General features: G+C 40.3%; 1 protein-coding gene across 2 annotated transcripts; it reads right to left on the bottom strand.

The window, feature by feature from the left end:
* Positions 1-17165: 17165 nt before the first annotated feature.
* LOC147431544 (uncharacterized) lies at positions 17166-26692 on the bottom strand. Of its 2 annotated transcripts, none has more exons than XM_086494105.1 (8): positions 26534-26692; positions 26307-26445; positions 26015-26222; positions 24778-24924; positions 24540-24668; positions 24179-24466; positions 23910-24074; positions 17166-17770 (listed from the first exon to the last, which is right to left on the bottom strand). In XM_086494105.1, exons 3-8 carry the CDS (start codon positions 26087-26089, stop codon positions 17489-17491), a joined length of 1086 nt encoding a protein of 361 aa, XP_086350231.1. In that variant the 5' UTR covers positions 26090-26222; positions 26307-26445; positions 26534-26692; the 3' UTR covers positions 17166-17488. The 2 variants fall into 2 exon arrangements, with proteins under 2 accessions (XP_086350231.1, XP_086350232.1); XM_086494106.1 differs by having other exon boundaries at positions 26307-26352; positions 26534-26670.
* Between the last annotated feature and the right edge of the window lie 530 nt (positions 26693-27222).

Here is a 27222-nt window from a genome sequence, read left to right as displayed (position 1 = left end):
TGGTTTCCATCTTCACTCTTGAACCTACTGGTGAAGACTGTGGTGTTGTGTTCTTCAAGTTGTTCCTTTGATAGGTAGGTTATCTTGGCTTTTTCACTGAACTCGGCTCCAACCGGTATGATGGTGATTCTTGGAGCTTTTCTTTCTGGTTCATCCTCTCTTTGCTTTCTCAATCGCTTGCATTGCACCTATTAGGAGAATTCAATGTCAAAGTTAGAAAATTCCATGAATTCTGCTCTGAAATGTCGTGTGTCTGAACTGCTGGCAAATGATGTCCATTTTGCCTTAAATCAACTTTGGAGCATGCATAGATGCATAAAAACATGTAAAGATCAAAACCATGCAATCCAGGCAAAATTTTCAACCAAAGTAAATAATCACGCTTATTTACAATAGGAAAAATTTTCAATATTTTTGCAGTTTTGACATCATAGGCTTGAAAAATATGTGATTTAGATACTCTGAGTGAAGTGTGGGCTCATTTGAGTGCACAGGGTGAAAATGGTGCCAGATTTAGGCTTCAGATTCTAAAATAGTAGATATGAAGGGATTTTAAGTTTATGTGATTCAAATGTGATCAAACTTGATTGGTGGGCTTGTCACATCATGTACTTTGGTCCCATAAGGTCAAAGTTGAAATTTGAACTCATTCTCGTGAAAAGTAAATAATTGCGATTATTAGCTTTTTCATCAAATTTGAACATTTTTTTGTTGCAAGTTGGTTCTAGACATGCTATAGAGCTTCTGTGAGATATCAGATAATTTGGATTAAAAAACGTGACAATTAACTCAAAATTTGGACAGAAGAGCCTTTAGTGCGTTTTTTGATAAAATTTGGGATTTTCTTGGTCTTTTGGGCTCAAAGTTGACATATGGCGTGAGATATATGTGTACAAGTGGTAGGTGAAGCAAAGTGATGATTTTTAAGCCATTTGTGCACAAAAGTAAATAATTCCGATTATTAACTACAACTGTATTTTTTGCTTGAAAAGATAATTTTATGACCTACACATCTTCATTACATCTAAAACAAGTCCTAAAATGAATTCGGTAAGATTCGGTCGTGTCCTCGTCACTTCGTGCTCTTGTCGACTCTAAAATCACCGATTTTTGTTACTACTTGGTGTGTAAATTTGTTTGATCACTTTTAAAGCCATGGACTTATCCGCTACATAGTCGTGATGCTGCTTATCCAGTTTGGGCTCATTTGGAGTCAGTTTGACTTCATATGTCAATTTTGACACTTTGTAGTCTTCGAGCTGTTTCCTGCTGGTTGAGAGCTTGCGTTGATTGTTTTCTTGAAACCATCTAGGTACATTGTGTATAGACCTTGTCTATAAGCTGCCCGTGGAGTCGGAATCCAATTCTGGCATGTGGCCAAAACCTAGATTATTTACTTGGGACCCCCTCGGCCCCTGCCAAATGGTCTTCTAATGATATAGAAGTGTTCTACTATCTAGGGGCATGCTACAGTTCAAGTCTCATCCAATTCGATTGAGCTGACAAGCCGCTAGGACCGTTCTTGTGTCGTACAAATCCGTACACAGCTAGGATTCTAGGGTTTTTTCATGGGCCTAAACCTGCTACCCGACTGTATACAAACATTCTCTAATGAGTTTAGAACTTACCCCTCATGTTTCGTATAAGATGGCGTTGAAAAAGGGTGACTGTGGACTTCGAAAATCGCGCGCGAAGAAGGTAGAGAGCTCTCTTTTCCAAGAGTGACTAGTGGAAATGAGGTGATTTTGGGCTACCTTGGATATCTATACTCTGACTTCCCAAACTATTTTTTCTCAAATTCCCTTGTTAGTTCTACTAGGCCGTGAAATCTACGTTAGACTCAAAAATTTCCTCAACCGGATCTCGTTAGCTCATTCTACGATAATTTGCAAAAACAGCCCTTGGCGGCCTCATTTAGGCTTCCCGCTTCCGTTTGTCGTTTTCATTGAAAATTTTTGTGCCTGTCCGTCTTTTTCTTTTGATCATCAACATATCTTCAGTTTCTCCATCAGAGCTCAATTGCTATTTATTATTAATTTTTGACTTGTTTATTGAAAAAATCAAAGAAAATAATAAAATGCACTAAAAAGCAAATTGAAAAATTAACAGTTAAGAATATCCATTGAAGAACACTATTTTATTACTTTTGGTGGATTTCTCCATTTTTAAGCTCCAATATCAAGAAAAGTTGATGAAAATAAGCAAAAAAGACTATTTTTTAATGTATTTTTTGATAGTATATACACGATTTACACTCATCGGGGAGATGTGATCAGCTGTAATTCCCCTGTTCATGATTTTTTTTAAAGGGCATTATTAGGTAATTTTCAAAAAACCACACGTTAACATCCAACTTTTCCTCCCTCTTCAAACATTGCCCTTAACTAATGAAGTTTCCTTCCACCCCTCCTAGATGGAGTACTCCAGGACAACTATGTGCATGGGTTGAACAATTATGTCTATGCATAGCCGTGGTTGGATCTATCATGCTTTGAAGGTCAATGCAATTCAAAACAATATGTTATACAAGAGTTGGGTCTTGAGTAGTTAACTCAAGGGTTTCCGTGGTTGAGGTTTCTTGTTGTTGTTTTCTAAATAGTAGATTTTGTAATTTTTGTGCTCTTTGTCTGATTGTACCATCTGGATGCTTTGGCACACTGATTTTTTGAGCTGTAGGTATCAATGATGACGGTTGTTTAGATTTAATGCTCCATTGGTATTTTGGTTTTCTGTTGATGAACTGTGTTTTTTGAGATTTAACTTTCAACTGATTCATCGGCTTTACAATTTGTGGAGAAGATAAATGCTCCTTTGGTTTCAAACCCATCTAATGCCAGTTTCTCTTCTGAAAGATGCTTTTCTCTGAGTTGTCAACTGTGAAACTTTTTTCAGTATGGTAGATGAGTTGTTGGGCACCCAAATTTGAGACGGATTGTTTTGGTACCCAAATTTGACTCCTTACATGCTACTTGTAGCATTTGCTTGTCTAGAGGATGACATAGATTGATTATTCCCTAGTTTCTTTTGTTGGCGACCTCTTTTCCATTTCTCTTTGCTTGGTGCAATTGAAACTAAGAGTTGTACTCCTTTAAGTGATAGCTTGAGTCGATTGGCGTCCCAATCTGGTACTGCCTTGTATGTCTGCATCCATGAGATTCCAAGAATCATCGTTTCATTCATATGTTCATTTGGTATGCATACAAATTGATGTGGACATGAAAATCCATCTACTATCACATTCAAGTTGACTACTCCCAATGCCGGTGTTGGATTTTTGTTGCATCCTTTGATAACATATATTCTCGATGCTAAAGATTGATTCGTAGCTTTCTTGTAAGTGGAATAACTAACTACATTCATTCGAGCTCCGGTATCTACTAATGCATTTGTGCTATGATTGTTCAATTGTACCTTGATGCGAAGGTCAATTCCATCCAACTATTCATCATCTTTTGACACTGCATCATTCTGTAATTCCCATAATCTTTCACCTGGTTCCAAAGTGTTGATGGGATTAGGTGTTTGTTGATTCCTAAAAGTAGCTTTCCTCTTGAGTACTGGAAGTCAAGCTTCCTCTTGAGCTTCATCAATAGCCTGTTGTCATTTAATCTTTTTCTGCTTTGCTACATGCATTTTCTCTAGCAAATCATTGGTTAGTGGAAAATGGTACTTCTTTAAGCGGCATCCACTAATCCAATCAACCATTGGTTCACCATCTAGAGTGGACAACTTAACTGCTCCACTTGGAGATACATCTTCAATGATAAACGGTCCATTTTCCTTTTTCTTGAACTTGGGAATGTGTTGCTTAAGGGAATAAACTAAAACTCGGTCCCCTTTTTTGAAGATTTTTGTGACTAGATGTGAATCAAAAAATTGTTTTTTCTTCCATTTTTGTGCATAGATGTGAGCTACAACTGTTAGCCTTTTCTCATCAAGCTTTTCTAAATCTTCAAACCTCTCTAACAATTCATGTCCCATCCACTCAAGATCTTTAGTTACCCTTAGTGTCGGCAATAGGAACTCTATTGGTAGCATGGCATCAAGACCATAAACAAGATTAAAAGGTATAGCATTCAAAGCTGTCTTGAATGAAACTCTATAAGCCCATAGAGTGGCATGTAGATTCATTTCCCAACTAGTTTGTAACATTTAATGCATTAGTAACTTGTGTGGAGCGGAAAATGATAACATAGTGAGCATTTCATTAAGAACAAGTTCCTAATGAGCATAGAGAGAGTACTTGGTTGGAGAAAGCAACATAACAATTACACCTAGCTAGTTTGGCATCAAGAATACTTGAAAAGAGAGAGAAATAGAACAATTGACAACACTTGAGGATCGGATTTACATGGAGCCGGTCCCCCTCCAAAAAGGCTTTGTATTATAGCTTCTCCCATCAAGGGAGACTTTTGTATTATACAATCTTTGTGCTCCTTGACAAAACTCGTTGGTGCAATGAAGATGGAAGCTTTATGCACCAAATTATGCTTGAAAAACACACATAGTGGACCTAGCCTCATTCCCAAGACCTCACACACCTTCAAACATGGTGAGAGCTAGCTGGGAATGAGGAAAGATGAAGAGGAAGAAGATGTATCTTACGATGAAGAAGTATTCTCCTCACATAATCACTCTCATAGCATAGATTAACTTAGTAATTAGCATGGTAGAGGAGATGAGCATGCCATTGAAGCTTGGTTCTTAGCTCTCGGTTGGATTTGCATTCCATAGCCAAGAGTTGTTTGTGTAGGCCTCTACTTCTCAATGCTTGGAAGGAGATGGAGTTCTTGCTCAACACATAAGCTGTGTGTGTGTGTAGAAAATGAGTTAGACTAAAAATGCCAACTCTCTCTCTCTTCTTGGTCGACCCCTCTTCCCATTGGCTCCTGCAGAGCTTAGCTAATAGCAATTAAGAAGCATAGTTGATAGTCTTGTGACAAGTGTCCCCCTTTCCCCTTTTTGAGAGGTTTAGGTAATTAAAAAAATTTATGTAAAATCTCATTGGACCTTTTAGTCTTTTGGCCAATAGGAATCAAGCAAGCCATCGGTCTGTTGGATGTTCATTGGACCCCTTGGTAGACTGTCTAATAGTCTTCTAGGAAGCTTATTTTTTATTAGTTCTTTTATGAAACATTTTTAAATTGATTAGACTAATTTCACGCTGGCCTAATTCTCATTGGTCCACCTCTATGGCCATCCAATAGGATTTGAGGGGAGATTGGGGGCATCTGGGCAAGGAGCCTGCCATGTGTCCATTATTCCCTTGTGTAAAGGGAGAGCTTGGGAGTGTGTGTGTGTGTGTGTGTGTGTTTCTCTCTCTTCCCCTAACTTTAGGGCTCACCCCCTCCTTCCTACGAATGTGGGAAGACTTTTTGGTCTTCCCATAACCATCCAATTTCCCCCACTTTTGGCCATTGGACTTTTTTAATTAAAGTTTGAAACCTTAGCCTATGATATCTTATGATAACATTTTCATACAAGAATGCGGCTGTGGTTCTAGCATCATTCTTCCTGGTTGCCTTAGCCTCTACCCACTTGGTCAAATAGTCCGTAGCTACAATGATATATTGAGCTTGAGTTCTATAAGCAGGTGATTGTATTGGTCCGACAAAATTTATCTCCCATTTTGCAAAAGCTCTAGCTCCCATCATTGGTCTTAAAAGCATGCTATCTACCCAAGTTGGCATCTTTGCTCGTTGGCATGCATCACATCTTTGAACATATACTTTGGCATCTGCAAAAAGTGTTGGCCACCATATGTCTGCCATTAAAATTTCTCTAGCGATGGTTTCACTAGAAAAGTGACCTCCACCTTATCCAGCATGTGCTTGTTCTAGCGTGGATATATATTCATCTTCATTTGCACAAAGACGCAAATGTTGATCCTTTCCTCTTCGATACAATTGGTTCCCAATAAGAGCATAGTCTCTTGCTTCAATTTCAATAGCTCTTTGGCGGTGTTTACTCATATCCTTTGAAAATATTATGTTTGATAAGTAAGTAACTAGATAGTTACTCCACTTAGGAACAAGTGATATTTGAAATAATGTCACATGAGGTGTGTGTGTTTGTTTTTGGCATTGAAGACAATTTTTCACAAATGAGTGAATATCACTTCTCATAGTTGGCCAAAATTCTCCAAGTCTCAAGATCCGTTGCATAGTTTGGTCTTCTACAAAGTAAAGTCCTACTATAGTAATGTGTGCTTGACTTAGGTATTGGGTTTTCTCCTCAAGATTAATACACAAAAGCAATATTCCATCTCATTTTCTTTTGTATAGCCTTCCAACTAGTAATTGATACATAGCCAATTGCCCAATTAATCCTGTTGTAATAGGAAGTGGTCTTTGAGAATCCACTCGAGCTATGGTCATCAATGAAACCATATTTTCTGACCAACGGGGTATCATTTTCACGGTAGATCATCATCTACCCCTTTTGGTGTTTCTCCTGAAATAATCTTTAATAAATGATCTGCTCTTTGGTGTGTGGTGCCCTTTTACAACTACAGTGAAATCAAACTCCAAAAGAATGATGAACCATCTCACTATTCTCCTTGTGTTGCATGGCTTGTTGACCAAGTACAATAAAGCTTGGGTCCACAAAGAACACAAATTTGTTGGCTAATAGGTAATGCCTATACTTTTTAATGACATAGATTATTCATAATCTTTCTCTTTTGGTGGTTGTATAATTCTTCTCTGCCACATTCAACTATCTACTAGCATAAGAAATGGGAAAATCAAAATTTTTGTCTCCTGGATGAGCTACCCAATGGCAAAACTGGAAATATCAACATGTATATAGAATATTTTATTCCAATCTGGTGCTTTCAATATTGGGGCTGAAGGGAGAGCTTGTTTAAGCTTCATGAAGGATTCTTCACACTCATCGGTCCATTCAAAGAGTGTAATCAGGCCATACATGGGTTTTGCGATTATAGCATACATGTAAATGAATCATCTGTAAAATCCACAATGTCCCATGAAAGCCTAAACCCCTTTGATAGTTGTTGGTTTAGGAAATTCAACAATAACATGAATTTTATCCATATCGGTCGCTATGCCGTTTTAGACACTATATGTCCCAAAAAAAGTTCTCGTCTGCCCATAAAGGTGCACTTTTTAGGATTTAAGAGAATCCTATAAAGTCTATATTTTTCAAATACCTTTTTGAGATGTTCAAAATGATCAGCCCGGATTGATGAATGTACACATAAATCATCCATATATACTTTCAAGAAATTCCTAAGAGATCCTTTGAAGGCATGGCTCATCAATCTTTGAAGGGTGGCAGGAGCATTAGTTAACCCAAAAGGCATAACCCTATAGGCAAAAATACCCCATTCAGTTGCAAAGGCAGTTTTATGATGATGTTTGAGATCAACCAAAAGTTGATTGTACCCTGAAAAGCCATATAAAAAGTTGTAAGCTTCTTTTCTTGCAGCTCGTTCTAAAACATGCTCGGTGATTGGACGAGAGTAGTTATATCTAGTGGTGGTTGCATTCACTTTTTTGAGATTGACACACACTTTTAATTTTCTATTTTTCTTGGGTACCACCACAATTGGAGGCACCCAATCTGTGTGTTCAATTTCATAAATAAATTGGCTTCCTTGAGTTTCTCTATCTCTTCTTTAATCTTTTTGGCAAATGTTTCATTATAATTATAAGTATATGGACGTTTTCTACTTGGCTTTGCATCATCTCTCATAGGTATGGTATGTTGACAAACTTTTGGATCAACACCCTTGAGATCTTTATAAGACCAAGCAAAGATATCTAAGTATTCTTTCAGTAAGCTTACCAAAAGCTCTTCTTCTTCTTCAGTCAAGTCGTTACCAATGTAGACAGGTCTAGGCTCTTCTCCTAGTTTGGCTAGATCTATTTTCTTTGCATTTTTAAGTCCTTCATATGAATCGCCTCCTTATTCCCACTTGTGTTGGTTTTGTGGATGCTGTTTTCTCACTCTAAGTATCCTTAGGGACATCTTCTTCATTGAAAATATCACAATTGTCTCCCAAGTCAATAGCATCTGATACACACTCTTCTAGGGTCATATGCTTCTTGCTATATAGTATAGCATGAAGTTCTTTTTGTTGAACAATCCTTCTAGAAACAATGATAGTTATTTTTCTTCTGTTGGTATTTCTAATTTTGGACACCTTGCAATGCATTGCTTCATCCTCGTTGCACAATTCCTAACAGACTCAGCTTGTTTTTGTTTGAAGCTATAGATTTGAGCTACCGTATTATGTTTAATCCCAGTTTTGGAACATGCAACTACAAATCCCTGAGCTAATGTGTTCAAATCCATGATTGACCTTGGTGGAATGTTTTGGAACCATGTCAAAGCTTTTCCTTCTAAAGTCATTTCAAATCCCTCAAATTGAATGTGGAAATCAAATATAAGTTCTACCCTTAGCACTTGCTTAAAGCTTGCTAAGTGATCATATGGATCCCCAGATCCACTGTATTTTTTGACCCATTTTTTAAAAACAATTGGTCTTGCATGTTTGTTTGGCTCAACTCCAACTCTTCTTGCAGTTGGTCCCCTGTCTCGACCAATCTATTGGAAATAGTGACTCATGTAGCCATGGACTGGCATTAATGTCACTTGTTTTTCTTCATGATGAGGTAGGTTTGGCTTTTTTAACATTTCTCTCAAAAGATCTCTCGCAGAGTTCCTCTCTTGGAATAGTTTATGGTCCTTGACTCAATATCCAATCTCTTATAGAGTACCCTTGGTATTTGGTCTGTTTTACCTCCTCAGGACTCATCATAACAACGTTATTAATATAACAATCCCTAAATAGGTAACTTGGTAGATCTGCTAAACCCTTGTCTTTGATTCTAAAAATATAGATGATCTTCATGGGTGTTAACTACCCTGATTTGGCATGAGAGATCCATAAAAGATCCTTGACGTTCCTATCCTCCCAACAATAGACTCCAATCCTAGGATTATCTCTGCTAAGTCGTTTCAAAGGTTTCAGATCAACTTGATCGTATCCCTCAAATTCAAAAAGTCGATGGACCTTCTTTTGCTGACAAATCCGAAATTATTGTATTCACTTCTTGAAGGTGCCGCGGGAAGTGTGTGCCTTTAAGCCATAATGTGCCTTTTTGAGCTTAGATACTATCTCCTCACGAGATGCATTCTCCTGAAAAAACCCTTAAGGCTGCTACATGTAAACATCCTCATCGAGATCCCCATGAAGAAATGTTGTCTTCACATCCATTTGGACAAGTTCCATGTCCTCAACTGCTACAAGACCAAGTACGGTTCTAAGTGTTGTCATCTTGACCAAAGGCGAGAAGATTTCATCAAAATTGACTTCCTTTTGCTATTTGAACCCTTTGGCTACAAGTCTAGCCTTGTACTTTGGATTTGGATCACCTGAGGTAAATTTCTTCTCATAAACCCATTTGCAAGGTAAAGCTTTTGCATCATTTGGCAGTTCTACCAAGTCCTAAGTGTCCTAGCTAGAATCAAGTTATACTTAGATTCTATAGCCTGCTCCCACTTCATCACATCATCCATCATCATGGCTTCTTGGTAGCAGCTTAGCTCATCGCAATCGGTCAACATGATGTAATCAAGACCTGGCTCGAAATGCGCAGGTGGATGAGAGACTCTAGTAGACCGTCTCACTCCTCAACCATTGCTATCCGCTCCTTCTGGAGCATTGCTAGTGGAACATACATCACTAGCTCGCTGAGTTGATTTCACTGTCTCTGAGGCAACGTCCTCAAAAGTGACTCTCCAAACCTCTATTTCCTTGACAGGTTGTTTATGCACCTTTGACTCATTGAAGATCACATCTGAACTACGGATGACTCAATGAGATTTTGTTGGAATTAGGGTTGCAGAGAAATGCACACAGCTTGGAGAAGACGAAGGAAGCTCAAGGCACACAATAGAGAGTATGTTACTTAGTGTGCAATGGAAAGATAGATATACCTAGAGTGATGGGCGTATATACAATGCTCGGGGGAAACCTCCTAAAGAGGGAAAAAATGCCCCGACGGTCCTAGTGTGTTCACACACATCACTACCACATGTATATGGTAACAAATCCTCCTTGGAGTGATGCGGTGAACAAGAGCTGGTACATGAGTAAAGGGAAGTGACATGCCCTGAGGACATGATCAGTCCAGAAAGGGGAGTAAGCCCAAAGCTTTGCGGAAATCTTCAAGCTTCTCATGAGACAATGCCTTTGTGAAAAGATCTGCAAGGTTGTCCTGTGTTGGCACATAAGCCAAGCTGATCTCTCCTGCTAAGAGCCTCTGCCTGACATAGTGGTAATGCACCTCAATGTGCTTTGTGCAAGCATGAAAAATTGGGTTCCTCGCAAGTGCCAATGCACCTTTGACTGTCAGTGTAGGTAGTGTTGGCAGTATCCTGTCCAACACCCAAATAAGCCATAAGGCGTCTGAGCCATACACACTCAACCGTAACTGTAAAGACTACCCTGTACTCAGCCTCACAACTCAAAGTGACCACAATAGGTTGCTTCTTGCTCAATCATGATATACATGAACTGCCAAGCATGAAACAAAAACCACTTGTGGACACTCGCGTGTCAAAACAACCAGCCCAATCTGAGTCCGAAAAAGCATGTGAGTCTGTGGCAATGATCCCCCCTTGGGTTAAAACAAGCCAAGATGTAAAGTGCCACTAAGGTAGAGGAAAATACTCTTGACAGCCTGCCAATGCTTAGACCCTGGGCTATGCATAAATATGCTGACCTGTGAGACTACAAACTGAATATCCGGTCTCATGTTGCATACATAAATGAGGTAGCCAAAAACAGTTTGGTAAAGAGTGACAACGGTGCATCCAATTTACTATCACGCAAAGTGTGCACCAGCCATTTTGGCATACCTCTAGCCTGCTCATTTTCAGCCCTTTCCTCATCAAGTACATCATGTACATCCGCATCAGTAATAGGCTGATCTGTAACATTTTCAGAAACCCCCATAGGCTGTACATTTGCCTCATTGGAACTTACATTCGTATTTCCACCACTTAAAAGAGGCAACAAAGTGTCATAAATGTCCCGTGAGCTTACATTACTGTCTCTAATACATGACAGCAAGGGCTGAACAGAATCTTCCACAAACACTACATCTCGTGAAACCAGAATACATTTTGTTTGCGGATGATACAACCTGTAACCTTTTCTTTCAGCACTATAACCAACAAAAATACATTTGACAGCCTTATCATCCAATTTTCTGCATTGTGTTTGTGGCACCAAAGCATATGCCAAACAGCCAAAAACACGCATGTGCTCAATAGAAGGCTTTCTATCATGCCATGCTTCATATGGAGTAATAGACTGCAAAGCTTTCGTAGGACACCCGTTTAGTACATAAGTGGCCACATGATGGTCTCAAGCCAAAAAAATGCGGCAAAGCTTGACTTTTGACCATACATCTTGCCATTTTCGTAAGTGACCTGTTTTTCCTCTCAGCAACACCATTTTGTTGAGGTGTATAAGGCACTGTACATTGGTGTTTTATCCCACGACTAGCGAGAAATGAATTGAATTCATGAGTCATATACCCCCCCCCCCCCCTCCGATCGGAACGGAGGGTGTCCATAGTACATTTCGAGACATTTTCAGCCATAGCCAGAAATTGTTTGAAGCACATAAAAACTTCGGACTTCGCTTTAAGCGGAAATACCCATGCATGCCTGGAGTAATCATCAATGAAAGTCACAAAGTAAAGGTAATTGCCCAAGGACGGAGTTTGCATGGGCCCACAAACATCATTATGCACAAGCTGCAACGTGCATGTGGCCCGAACTGAACAATCCTTTGGAAACTTAGAACGCTGCATCTTACCCAAAATATAGCCTTCACAAACATGTTTGACATGTGCTTTAAGAGGTGGCAAAGAAGCAACCATATCAGATTTCTGCAAACGCAGCAAACTGGCAAAATTCAGATGACCAAAATGTGCATGCCAAAGTTTTGCATCTGAAATAGCCCTTGAATCTGCAACAGCATTTGCAAAAAAAATTCCACACTTGTCATATAAAGTGAGCTTATACAGCCCACGGCACAAAAGGCCACATGCAGCAATTTCATCACCAAAACTGAGATCATGAACTGTACATCAGTCATCCACAAATTTGACTACAAGTCCAAGTCTAGCAAGTGCGGATACAGACAAGAGATTCTTCTTGATCCCAGGTACATAAAGTGCATCAACAAGTGTGAAAGAACTTCCATCTGCAGCAGTAAGCACAATCTTTCAAACTCCCTGAACCGGATAAGAGGCATTGTTGGCACAAGTGACTGAATTCCCATGAGGGACAGACTCGAGAGAGGTGAACAATTCACGATGTGAGGTAATGTGCTTTGTAGCACCACTGTCGAAATACCACACATGTGAATCTGCAGCAACTGACAAGCATGCATCATGGACAGCAGGATTGTAAGTACACTCTGCGCTAAAAGCCCATTCTGCATGAACATAAGCAACACAGCCTCCTTTTACAGAAGACTCAACAATGGCTGCATTTGTAGTGGAACCAACATTTGCGGTGGAACCACCCTCTTTCTTCTTAGCCTCTTTGGCCTTCAACTTAGGAGACGACTGGATCAAGTGATCATTAGCTTTACAATAATGGCAACGCATTTTCTTTTTGCCCTTATCACAAAAATTTCTAGACGAATTGCTACCAGCAGAAGCATTAGGAACCAAAAAAATTCCACTCGTAGCAGAACCATAAGAAGTGGCTGTATTGTTGTTACCACCCTTTCATTGAGAAGCAATAAAAGCCTATTCAACTGCGTGCTGTCTAGTCCTGGTTTTTCTAGAAAGTGACTCTTGCAATAGCAATGTGCATAATGCATCAAACTTGACAACTTCAGGATTTCCTTGGGTCATAAGTCTCCAGGTACTAGCAAAAGTCTGGTAAGAATCTCGTAAGGCATCAAGAAGAGTCTGCACAAGGGAACTGACTGAAATGACTTCACCTGCAGAAATAAGTTGCTCCTTGATATCCTTGACACTAGCAAGGAAAGTGTCCATATCATCTTCCCCATGCATAATCTTCGACTCCAGCTCTTTACGCAGCAAAGCAATTTTAGCCTCATTGCGACTTGCATGAAGAACAACCAAAATATCCCAAGCCTATTTTGCAGATTTTACTGAACGAATGTGAGGAACAATGGTGCGCTTCATAGACAACACAACCAATGCATGAGTTGGTGCATGCTTTACATCCCAACGAGCTTGTTCTACCGTAGGCAAAACAACTCTAATTGCAGCAATCCTTGCAGCAAGACCTGCAACATCCTCAACATCACCTACATCCTCAGAACTAGGACCTACATCAATGCCCTACACAATATTCCAAACGCCCTTTGACACAAGAACGTGTTGCATCATATAAGCCCACATAGGGTAATTGTCCCCATCTAAACTGTCCTGAGCAGCAAACATCTTGAAGACATCTGTGTTGTTGTCAGCCATGGTAAATGCTGCACCTGATGTGAAAACTGCCCGAAAATAGGAGAAACGGAGCGGGAACAACACGTGCTATATAGCACAAACCGTAGGATATTGTAAGGTACTTGTTATGCAAAAATTGGCACTGACAGAAATTCTGCACAAAATGACGAAATTGCTTGCGCAGACCTGCCTGTAGTGGAAACGGAGGCCGAAATGAGCCCGAATCATAAATCTGAGCAGACTGAGCTCTACGAGATATCCCAAAATATTTGTCGACCTGCGAACGCTCGCCAAACCTCACTGTAATCGGAGAAAGTGAGGAGGCGTGTGCTGGAGCAGCTGGCGACTAAGCCCGGGAGGACGTAACCTGCTCTGATACCAATTATTGGAATTAGGGTTGCAGAGAAATACACACAGCTTGGAGAAGATGAAGGAAGCTCAAGGCACACAATAGAGAGTATGTTACTTAGTGTGCAATGGAAAGATAGATAGCCCTAGAGTGATGGTCTGTTGGGGGTCCCATCGTTGCAATAGCTCCAATGACCAACAAAATTATCAATCCGGAGGAATGAGCTACCCGGTTAGGGCATGGAAACACTCACACGGTTAGTGAGCTAATCGTGGAAACACAAATGGTTAACTCTATGAGGTGAGCTTCTCGGCCTATGGAGGAGCTAAGCCACAATGAAGGGCAATCTCCATAGCCACTTCTCTTCACCTCTAATCAGCCCAATCACAGACACTACGATTGCAAGATGCACACAACAATAATCCTATCATGTAACACACTAATCGCAAGCACACACACATTGATCTATCGAGCACTACACTCCAATCAAACCTACATGCACACACAAGAAAAAGAGGGCAATCACATAAGATTAGAGAGGGATTAACCACTAATTAGTTAAGATCTAGTTAATCTAAGCATCATAGGCAATCATAAGAAGTAAGAGAGAGGCATAGTGAGAGACAATGAATCATTGATTAGTGTTAATCAAGTCTCATGAGCAAGGAAAAGCTCAAGGACTCCATATCCACACACCTCAAGAGCTCTCACCAAAGAGTGCTCTCAACAGATGAGCTTGAGAACCCTAATTTCTTTTACACACTGCCTTATATACCTAGGGTAAAAATATGCAATGTCCGGCCGCCCAAGGCCTTTAGGGCTCCACCACTTACTGAATTTGCAACCTAGGCACAGTAAGTGACCTATTCTTTACAACTTGGAACTCCCATTGAGCCCGTAACACATTAAAATATTACAATGGCTTGAAATAAATTGGGAATTTACAATGCGTGACCATTTTGGAAAAACGTGGAAAATGTGTAACTCCAATCTTTACTGCTTCTTTGCATCCATCCTCGATGTGCATCCGTACGTCTTCGGTCTTTAGCAGCTTCTGTTAACTAATGTTGACTCGGTTAACAATTTGCCCAGTAGTGACTCCACTGCATGGCTTTGTTGGTTAGCATGACATTGGTTTGTTGCATGTTGTAGTCCACTCAAGGTGCATAGGTGGAAGCAAAAAAGAGTGTCTAATGCATAAGTCCAATGATGGGACATCCTATTTATGCATACACAAAAATTTATGAGAAAAAATATGCTGTGCAAGAAGGATTTTGAGGGGTTATTCAAAAAGATGGTGTAGCTATAAAAGCATATGACATGGCTTTGCAAGCTGGCACCCCATTAAGAACGGTTTTCGTTGATGAGGATATGTGCTCTCATCTTAGTGTGCACTGTGTGTGAGTGTTGGACTCTACGACACTCCACCAATTGTAAGTTAATAGACTTTGACTCTTATGCTCATCTCATCCAGCATGAGCAACAAGGTTTAGATATGCTCAACTCTTCCAGCTTGAGCGTAAGCCTAATAACTACGACTCTTAGCACAAATTTTAATATGACTTGAAGCTTTGGGACTAATGATTTGCTCATTTTATGGCTCAGCAGCCCGACTCTAACTATGCCAAAGAGTGTTTTTTTTTTTTGCACCCTGGTGACTTGACTTTTTACATTCTTGTGCTTACTACAAACATTTCTTCAAGTAAAAGTAAGCTTGAATCCTCAAAAAGAGGATTAGTGAAGGACCCTCATGTACCCACCTTACCTCAGGACATCAACAAATTTTTCAAGTTCTTGCATGATTTTATTCTTTGATTCACATCAACGTAAATTGAAACCTTACAAAGGATGCAAGAGCTATTGTAGTAGGTATCATTCTCTCTTCTTAGGGAACTTTTTGGGAGGTCTTTTTGAAGAGAATTGGATAGATAAGCCCTAGAATGTTCATATCCTTGGATTCACAACATCAAGTCACCTAGAGCCTCTTCACAATTGGGGGGGGGGGCGTTCATTTCACATGTGGGTGGGCGGGCAAGGTGGCTAGCCTCAAAAACCATTGGGACGAGGGGTCATGGGTTTGATCGAGTTCGGGTTTCGCAAGGACGCCCCATTTTTGGGGGGTGCATGTTTACCTTGAGGTCTACATTGGCCCCCCTCCCTCACAAAATAATTCACTATTGTGAATCAAGGTTCCTACTCGCATCCTTTATTATATTCATATATTCAGGAGATTCCCCATTCCTTACATTTCAAGGCCAACGTTGGACAATGAAACGTATGAAGCAAATATGTGATGGAGAAGAACATTGGTAAATGATCTACCTCAATAAGAAAATCTTCATAAGAGACAAATATCACACTCTGGTATGTCTTCGACGCACTAGCGAGAGAATTGTGCATTTTGACACATTTTTACATAACATGTTATGCTAATAGCTTCCATTTGCATCAAAATTCTAAATGAAATTTATGAAAGAACAAGAAACACCACAAACCCCTCTCATAATGTAAATGCATTATCATCAATCAATATTCAATGGGGATACTCTCATAGAAATCATTGAGTAGTAACTAGAACTTGCACTAATTGGTGGAGGGTCATTGGGCTTTTCATTTCCCAAGTTCACCCTTCACTTATGCATTTGAGATGTTTTGAAAGGATTTTTACTTTTTTCTAAGATTAGTCATGAAAACTTCAAGCGACTATTTTGAAGCCCTTGAAAGCTTCAAGCCCCTTTCTAAGGTATCAAAGAGGGGGAGAAATTTTGCAGAGCTTGCTTATCAAGTGTGCTTTCTAATATTCGCACTCCATTCAAAAAGAGAAGAAATAGAATGAGGTTGCTCTTGAAAGGAGCAGTTTTTGGGACAAAATCAAACCCTCATTCCTATGATCATGTAGAATTTTGGAAGTGAAGAATGAGGATTGTCACAAATAATATGCATAGAATTTGGAAAAGACATAAGGCTAATATATTATTTCATCTTTTCGAATTGCAGACCCATGCTATAGTTCACGGGAAGGCCATTCCCTCCTTCAGTTTGATTCCCTGTATTGTACCCTCCTGTATATCACATTAATCCCATTCGTACACCCGTTGTATGTATTCTTTAATCCTAACTTCAGATAAGCTTTTTTTCATCTCTGTTTTCAGAAAACTGTATCACATATAATGGTCATTTTTTGCCTTTTTGCAAACATAATTAGTACTCTCTCTCTCTCTCTCTCTCTCTCTCTCTCTCTCTCTCTCTCTCTCTCTCTCTCTCACACACACACACACACACACATGCGCACACAAATACGCCATACACGTGCACAGTGCATCCCCACAGTTGCCAATTGATTGCACCAAATGGCAAACATTACCTTCTAACAAAAGTTACATACAATAAAGGGAGAATGACCCAAAATGGTCTTTGCAATACAGCTAGAAGATTTCTTCTAGCAAGGAAGTATATCATTACAACAAAGAATGGGAAGGTGAGCAGAATTAATGTGAAATTTCAAAAATCGTGCATGCAATAAACTCTCACAAATCTATCCTGCAAAAGAGCTTCCTTTCAAGCTCTGGAAGTGAACCAAATATATATCCCTCGGAATAGCTCATTCCGCCGGTGGTCGTTATTCACGCCCCTCATATAAATACATCAATCAACTATTGATTTCTCATACTGGATGCTGGGTTGTTGCTATTTTGACCGATTCCTCCAAAGCAATTATATCTTTCTCCTCCGGATAGAGAGGCAGGAAGTCCATGTCTACAGCTGATGCATCCAAAGGCCCTTCGTCATCCAACATCAGACTCTCGTCTGGAAACCCTATACTCCGCAACCTTAGCTGATGATATTGTACAACTTCATGTAGAAACTGATTTTCCCTTGCATACGCAGCATTTTCTTGTACCAACCTTGCTTTCTCTGCAAGAAGGGCCTCAAGCTGAAGACGGACCTGTTAAAAGACACGAGAAGGGAGCATACTCAGCGATTACATGTCAGATGGCTCTAACACCTGCGCACCCCAAGATATATACGAGAACAACCTCCGATTATCAAGTTTCTACTTTTGACAAAATGTGTACCGTGAGATCAGCTAGCCATCTCATGGATAGGCAAAGAAGACTTGAAACAGCACAAACCCTGCACAATCAGATCTTATAGACACTCCATAGAAAACCTCAAACACCCACACTCTGCAGTCAGAGTAGGACTATTTAACTCGCTGCTCCAGGTCGTCTTCTTGTGTCCTACAACGTGATAATTAAAACATCTACCTTCTTTGCTGTAGAGAGAGCTCTTCTTAAAAGTTTCCACCAAAGATTCCTTCTGCAACCTTATGTTACAAAGTGAGCCTAAGCTTATCCAAACTAATAACACAACTCTCATTGTTTTCTTTCCATTAGTTGATTACATAGCCTGTTTGGTTATGAGATTGAGCACTTATAACCACCAATACCCCAAGAGTTCTCTATCTTGGATGTCTCTATGAGTTCATAGGGTTCGATGGCTACCCTCTCAACCACCTTGAGCCTTCTTGCTAGTAGTAGTTGGAGTGTATCACCATATGTAGCCTCTTGCCAATACCGCACCCCATTGATGTGATCCTTGGTTAGAATGGCCAGGTGGTGGATCTAAGGTGTGCATATTGCACATACGTTGTTTAAAAGAAGAAGTTGGTGGATGTGGGAGACACCAACCATTGCATCCACCTTGAGAAATCTGGTTAGAATGGAGAAGTTGTGGATCTTGGATGCAATCACCTTGAAAAATAAGAAGTTTGTGGATGTAGGTGAAACTAACCGTTGCAGAGTGGTCAAAATCTTGTAGTCCTTAAGCATACCTTGATTGTACTTCATCTCCTCGATCTGAGCCAATCAAAAAGCTTCCCCCGATGTATTGAGTGCAAATAGCCCCCTATTACCACTACTCAAAAGAGCAAAAGTCTCCAAAAACAAGAAGCAACCTGATTGGTGAATAGCAATATAGCAATCTATATGGGTTGATTGTGATTTATCTCCTCAATTTGAACCAATCAAATAGCTTCCCCCAACAAATTGAGTGCAGTAAGGCTCCTTATTGCCATTACCCATAAGAGCAAAAGTCTTAAAAACAACAAGCAATCTATGAGGTTTAATGTTACCTTGATTGGCCTTAATATCTCCTCAATTTAGATTTTAAGCCAATCAATCAATAACGTCCCCAAAATATCTTTAGTTAAGGCCCCCTATCACCACTACTCAATAAGAGAAAAAGAAGTCTCAAAAGCGATACATATAATATAATGACAACATAACCATGAAAACTAGAGCTTCACCTGTATGACCTTACCCGCACTCACAATGTCCTTGATTAAATTTTCAAGATGACGCTTTGAACAAAGTGAATATGAATGTTGAAAGCTAAGTCCTCTAAATTTTCTCCTAGGCTTGAAAACCGCTTGTTACGCACAGTAGTGAAGGAATGAAGAGAGGAGAGTAGATAGAGGAGACAAGCAGTGAGGCAGAGAGAGAGAGAGAGAGAGAGAGAGAGAGAGAGAGAGAGAGAGAGAGAGCAATAACTCTAATAGAATGCTCATACAGCTGGATGAATGAGAATGATAAGACAGGGGGCACCTTTATACTAGTTAAAGCCTAAAGCTCTAGCAATAAGAGGCCCCCAATTTAGGGCTGACCTCGCCACAATCATCAAAATAATGACAAGTGGCATAAAAGCTAATAAAGGTACCACCTCATCTAAAAATGGGGCAACTCGACCAAAATCAATTCGGTAATAAAAGGTCCAAGACGATAAAAATGGACTAAAATGCATATGCAGGACCACTCCGCCATACAACCATACCAAAGTACCCAATGAGCTCCATGCCATCGACAGAGATAATGCTGACTAGAAAATTGACTTAAGAGACTCATGTCGTAGCAAATATCAGGCCGTGTGTTAACCAAGAACAAGAGAGAACCAATGAGCTATCTGTACTCCGTAGCATCCACCAAAGGAGGATCGTCATCCTTGGATAACTTGGAATTTGGATCCCTGTCACCATCTAGTGATAATATACCTCCACCAACCACCTCCCTTTAAAAAGGGGGCAACTAGACAAAAAAAAGGGGTCAACTGACTAGTTAATAAAAGATCTAGGACAAAAAAAAATCGACCAGAATGGACGAAAATGCATATGCAACAACTAGGGTTGTCTTACTAATGGACGGGACATCCCATCCTACCCGGTACGTCCTGTGTCACAAGGACGTGGAAAAGTTAACCTTAGTTGTTGGTTTCTTTCCGATGATTTTTATTTAATTTTTGGGACCCTCTTTTTAAAGTCACAAATGGCCAGACATTGTGTGGCCAGTGTGAAACAACCGATGGCTGAGAGTTTCACCCGCAGATGGGAAGGCCTTGTCGCCACGAGTTGGTCGGGTCGACCGGCACTGGAATTCGAGTAGTAAAAGGGTTAGGCTCAGTTCAAAGTCATTTAGGCCCCCTCGCTACATTTATAAGTCGGTGGGTACTAGGAAAATTATCTCAAAGAGGCATAGTGGACACATGGCAACACCAGAAGCTGCAGGAGACTTTCCACCTCAACCAAAAATTGGCGCAAAAATCAACTTGGGGCTGCCTCTCTCTCTCATTGCGACTTACGATGAGTGTGTGAGTAGTTGGTGCAGGTGTTGAAGCTTTAATAGAAAGCTTGCCTTCTCCTTTGCACTATGTAGCGCGATGATTCTGCTCTCGCGCACCTCTCTCCCCTTTTGAATACAGAATCGTGATGCCCCGCTCGACGGCTATTCATCTGTATCTACAACTATGTAGGTTTATGAGCGTATGCCGAGGCAAGAGCCTCTTGTCCAGATACTGGATTAGCTAATTGCTAATCCCCCGCAGGTACAGGTGAATTTGGAGAGATTTCTCGCAAGAAATTTCGTCCGATTCTGAGAGCAAGTAGCCCAACAGGTGCAGGAGTAGGAGAGCTCACTACAAATGTGTTCAACTTGCGAAACGGAGCCCAAAACAAGAAATTACAGCCTGCTGTGTAAATTTGCAGGTTTAGGGTTTTTGCCCTAATCAATCCCTAATACCTGCAGGAGGTCTGGGGAAGCGAGGGGATCGCTGTACATGCAATCTGGTGCATTTTTGGGGCAGAGAACAAAGAATTCAGTGTGCTGCAGATTCTCGCCAGGTTTGGAAAAGTGCCCGTATACGCCGGGAAGTCATTCCGTGTGTGGGGATTTTATCTGTGAAGCTTCCTAGTACGTTTATGCTGCCGAAATCGGGCCAGAACATGTCATTTTCAGCCCGGATTATGCAGGACAGCTCGTAGAAAATCGCAGGTTTTATTCACTCTTTGAATACAACAAAGAAATACAGAAAAAAGGGGCGCCGGTCTTTGGGGCCAACAGGTTGTCGGCGATTGCTTGGGGCGCTCTAGCTTCCAAGCCATGTGTGTTTGAAGTGTCAATTCCCATTACAGGTTTTATCTCCAAAGTTTCTCTAAGTTTTAAAAGTTTTAAGTAAAGTTTCGGGTGAAAGCCTACATCTACCGCCCTACGGGCCACTTTCATCCTGTCCATACCATCCGTTTAGTACGGTGGAGTCAAGTCCGAAAAATGTGCCTGCTGGGCGTTTTTAGCTGTTTGAGACAAGTTTGTGGCCACTTTTGGGTGCTCTTTAGGGGCTGTTTTGAGCCATTTTTGGCAGACTTTTAGCCCCTACTATGAGGCAATTTTAGCATCTACTCTCAAGCCTCATCCCCTCTCCTCTATAGCCAAGGCTCTCTCAAGGCCCTAAAGCCTCAAGCTTTCTTTCGGAAATTTCAAGGTGCCTTGCAAGTTGCTCTCAAGTGCTTTGGTAGACTTTGAGCCCCTACTATGAGGCAATTTTAGCATCTACTCTCAAGCCTCATCCCCTCTCCTCTATAGCCAAGGCTCTCTCAAGGCCCTAAAGCCTCAAGCTTTCTTTCGGAAATTTCAAGGTGCCTTGCAAGTTGCTCTCAAGTGCTCCCATCCACCAAGCCTCTTCACTCCAACTTCTCTCCAACACCCCATCTCCAGCTTCCATCTCCAACAGTCAAACTTCTCTCTGCCAATCCACACTCCACTCTAGCCTCTCAAGCTCTAGCCTCTCCATCTCTAACTTCTCTATATTTAATCCCTCTCACATGCCCTCTATCCCTTAAGCTCCTCCATGTCCATTCTCTACCCTCTCTCTATCTAGATTCTAAATTCTATCCAGACCTCCATCTCTTCTCAAGCTCCTTATCTTAGCCTTGAAAGTCCACCCTTGAAGCTCCCTGATCTCTACATGTATATGAGAATGCTGCCTGCTGTTCATGAAGATTTTGGCAAGCATTGTAGCTACTTCGAGCGGGTGCAGGACAAGGCCCATGTTCGCCGGTGGCACTACAAGTATTATATACCTTCATAAGTTCAGAATAGAATGAACTCACGAAGGGGATAAAACACTCACAAAACTACAAAAGCAAGGGACACAAGAAAACAAGAAAACAAGAAAAAGAAAAAACTAATTTACTTTATTTTGCTACTAAACAAAACTAGATAAAACAAACCATTATTCACTTAAAAATGTTTTTAGAGAAGACATAAGCTAAATAAGTTGATGCACTTGAAGCAGCTTACTTGACTAAAACTTAATCTTAGAATCAAACTCCAAACAACTACTTCTAACAAATTCTTAAGTCCTTATGTAAGCTAAATATTAGAAATGATTACTACTACGAACCCACAAAGAAGAGGCTAAAAATAACCAAAGAAGTACAAAGATCCAAACTTGACAATATGTGACCTCAACTTCGCTGCTTGTCCAAACAATACAAGCATTGCCCATTGAAGAGGCTTTAACTAAAGTGAAGACTCAAAGCTTATAGATGTGTACTCTTTGAAATTTAAAGCAATAAGTCTAAGCAAAAATACATGTTTGTTTTCGGCGAGACACAGCATCATACATACACTCGATTATTTTTAGTCCGGTCTAGCATGGACTCATGTCAGACATGATCGAACATGTCAACCATCATACGACCTTGGATGCCATCACTTGGTGATGACATATCGCCAACAAGGGGATGATAAAGAAAACTATCAACAGAATATAAACACCACTACACATTTCTTTGGCTCTTTCTCACATAATGATCCAAGATCTTTAGAGAGAGAGAGAGAGAGAGAGAGAGAGAGAGAGATGACGGTTATCTTAGGGAGAAAGATAAAGACATAGAGATCGCAACATGATGGGGTCTCAACCCTCTCTCCCTCCTTGGGCTCCCCCAATCTGTTACTATGCTTCTGAAATTGCACGAACGATGCGTACACAAATTGCACCTTGATGCTCATGCAATGATGATGATACCTTCCAACCGATTGACTACTTGGCACCTGCTGTCCCCTCTCTTGGTGACTCCTAGGGTGAGACTTGGGCTTCTACTGGATGAACAGGTCGATCTAAAGGGGCTGACCTGCTGCTGGAAACATCAAAGCTGGCTCGCTGCCTTTAGCTACATAATCAAAATACTAGTCCAGCCTTTAGCATTCTTTAGCCCTTCTCCCTGACATGAAGAGCAACCTCTCTCCAATTTCATGCCTCAAGCATCATAATGTCTTTTTCCCTTAAGCACAATTTCAGACCCTCTCTTTACATCCATTTAACACTAGTTACCTCCATTCAGTGTTCTCTTGACGATCTGCAAAATTTTGTGTACTCTGCAGAACATGATGAGGGGGAATGGATACTACCAGGAATACCTCCTAACTCTTATTAAAAAAGTGAAAACCACCTTGATAGCAACAGCCTTGATGCTTAAAACGAAGTGCATGCCTCGAAGTCTGGCGATATTAGTGACAACTATCTGATTTTTTACATCATTCACGAGGCTACCCACATAGTATTTCTACAAACAAAGAAAGTTCCGGTTTGCAATTATCCTCTTGTGGAACTAGGAACATCTCTTGACAGACATTTCAATTTTTTAATCTGCAACTAAGTTCATTCATTAGCTCATGAAACTGTCCACCGTATGTTTCTGTTCTGCAATTTGAAAAAACACAACTGACCATTAATGTAGAAAAATGAGTGTTTACCAGATCATCTTCTTCATGCTTTTCGCCCTTGTCAATATTTTCCCGAAGCCTTTTATTCTCCTCTTCAAGCTGTGTACAACGAGCCTTTGTGAATGCAAGATCTGTTTTCACACCTTTTAATTCTCGTAGTAGCAGCTTTGCTTTTGTTGCCATTGCCATGGATACCTGAGTAAGCACATCCAAGTACAGTTAGATTATACCCTTGTCAAACTAGGAAAAGCATTCGATGATACAAAGCATCTGATATCTTGTAGACTTTAATGAATTACATCTCGAGATGCCTTTAACTGAGTATCTTTCGTCACTCCCTGCTTTTCTTCTGCCTTGATTTGGGATATTAGGACTTTTTCTTCTGACTTGACTTGGGACCTTAGAGCCTTTTCTTCCGACTTGACTTGAGATCTTGAAAGCTTTTCTTCTGAGTTCGTATGATGCTTTGGCACATCCGTAATTCGCTTCTCAGAAACTGTAGTGTCAAGATTCTTCTTTAAAGGACTGCTTCGTGGATCTGTGTATATAAAATTGGTTGCCTTTGTCTCCACAATATTTAACCCCTCCTGTAAAGACGCCTTAAATGTGAAATTGTTGAGAGTCTGCAGCGTGCTTCATTGATTGCACACAAACAATTACCTCTAGCGCATTTCCAAGGGTGTCACTCAAGAGAGACAATGATGAAGCTATAGCTTCCAAACCTCTATTAAGTACGATAGACTCTTGTCGCTTCCATTTACTCTCTGTTAATTGTCTCCCACCATTCTTCTGGCACATCAAATAGGTAAAACAAAAAATGATTGTCCACACTGAGAAGCAGTGTATTCATTACTTGCGAGGACAACTTGGAGAAATAAAAGGAAATAGGAAACCCTGCCTGTAAAGCCAAACCGTCTGAAACAGGAATTCTTTGCCCCACTTTGGAATCTTTTCTTTTGATTTCTGAAGGAGGGTCCTCTAAAACAGTTTTGGCTCTTCGAGCAAGACCTCCCCAGAAACTATCCTCCACAATGTCCTCAGAATTCTATTCAGCAGAAACAAAATAAACATGTACCGTCATAAGGTCAGAAAAGTCTGAGCTTACAATTTAAATAAGGGGCTAAAACGCTTGCACAAACATAATGAAGTAAGACTAATTCAAAAGTCATCATCAGCTAATTAAAAATGACTTAGAGAGAAGAGCTGGGCAAAATAGACATACAGAACAAAACTTTGAGCAAGTATACAACCTTTAAAAAACATTTCAAACTCAATAGTTCAATGCAAACTCAAGACAATCTAAGAGTCCAAATTCTTCGAACTCTCCCAACTAATTATTTAAGGGTTTGCAAATTATTCAAAGCTCTTCAAAACAGGCTAGTTAACAAATCTCTCTCATTGACGATGGACGATGACATCCCATGCAGTCTGAAAATGTTGAACATAAAAAGTTGAGCCATTTGACCGCCTTCTGTAAGGATGAAATGTGTTTGTTTAATAAGTTTGTCAATGAAAGTTCATAATCTATTCTTGTCAAAAGAAGTAAGAGGTAAATAAAATCTAAAATTCACCGCAATACTTTATATCCAAATATCTAGAATTCTTCACGCAACCATAATACACTCATGCATAAATTTTTCCACTACCTTGTGAATAGTAGGCCAAAAAAAGAAAGACGTTAAGCCTTGGTAGTCAAAACTCGACATTGTCCACAAACATAGGGTGATGCATGAGATTCAAGGAGATTGTCTGGCAACTTGAACAATATGAAGCTTTGGTGTCCAAAAAAACACTGTTTTCCAACGTATAGCCCAAAGTAGGTACACTAGCCAATAATTCCTTGAGATTATCAACATTTGGATGTATAACTACAGTGACTGAAGCAACACGAGGTCAACAAGAAATGCTTAGCAGCTTGTTTGTCTTTCCCTCTGTGTAAGTCTAAAAATGAAATAAAGGAAAAAATTTCACCCATCTACTTCTTTTCTATTGAAGAAAATAGCATAGACTCTGGTGATTAGTATGGATACTACTTTCTCAACTTTCTTGTACTTTGGCACATTTTACATCTATCGAAATGCTTCTTGATAAGATAAAGAATACCATCAAAATACAAATAGGGAAAGGGAGCTCACCTCATCGGACATTGTTGATGACGCAGTTGACGAAGTTGGAGAATTGTCACTGCTGGAGCAAGCCGTGGCCACCATAAACGAGCAGCCTCTTTTTGGCTAAATCAAGGCTTGTTCTCAATTCGAGGCTGTAGACACCACTACAGCATAAAATGCTGCTGCCGCAATTTGATTACTGCTCTTCCAAACTTGAAAAACCCTGTACAAGCAGCTGCATGAAACATTCAAAATCTTAACTCTATGAACTACAATACTTTACTTTTGTCAGGAGACATGATCCATTTCAAAATCTAACCTTAGAGTGTTCTCAAAGTACTCGAGGTGTCCATCAGCTCCTTACTCTGAAAATAGAGAGATCTCGTAACCAAATGACATACTGTTTGGCCACCTGTTATCTACCTATCGCACTGACTATGAAACTGGTCGAAGAAAGGCTGATACACGAAGACAGCGATGAAATCCCAAACAATGGCAGCTGGGATCGATCAAACAGAGGAATGTAAAGGGTTCGATGATGCTTACCAGTCCTCCAATACTCCCGGTAGAGGAGAAAATGAAGAGGAGGGAGAGCAAACGTGGCGAAGCAGAAGGTGGAGAGCCTGGAGAGGCCAGCAATGGCGACTACACCACCGCGTCTTTGTACGTTTAACGGGAATTCGCCAAATTATAACGTGCTCTTTATTATGCTTTTGTCCACTCCATAGATGCTTGCGAATATGCCTCTGATGTGAGTTAACATTTACATAAAAAATGGGAAAATTCTCAAAATACCCTGTGATTTGTGGAAATTCCCTAAACGCCCCTTAGATTTCAATCTGGATTGTCCAGTTTTTCACAATTATTCTTTATGTTAAGGTTAATAGACAGTTGGGTTCACGAAGATCATTCAAGAAAGCAAGCAAACGATTATAGCCAATGGAAAATGGAAGAACTCTCAAGAGTGGAACAAGGTTGTGTCTGTCGCAATATCTGAATCACATGGGTAAGTGTTTGCTACTTGTCCAGCCAAGTGTTATACCTTTGCAGTGGGGTGGCCTCCTTTTCAACCGATGTAATCATGGCTGCTGGAAGATGTAATGGCTCGACACGAACATGACAGTAATTGTAATTCTTTTGAGTTGTTAATATAATTGTTGGAAGTTTGAGAAGACCGGATGCTTGGATAATTCAACAATTCCTCTCACATGTCATCATACACACACCTAAACTAT

The sequence above is a fragment of the Adiantum capillus-veneris genome, chromosome 21 (genome assembly GCF_014529385.1).
Source record: "Adiantum capillus-veneris isolate H3 chromosome 21, ASM1452938v2, whole genome shotgun sequence".
Classification (NCBI taxonomy): domain Eukaryota; kingdom Viridiplantae; phylum Streptophyta; class Polypodiopsida; order Polypodiales; family Pteridaceae; genus Adiantum; species Adiantum capillus-veneris.
This window is presented reverse-complemented; position numbering and strand designations above follow the sequence as displayed.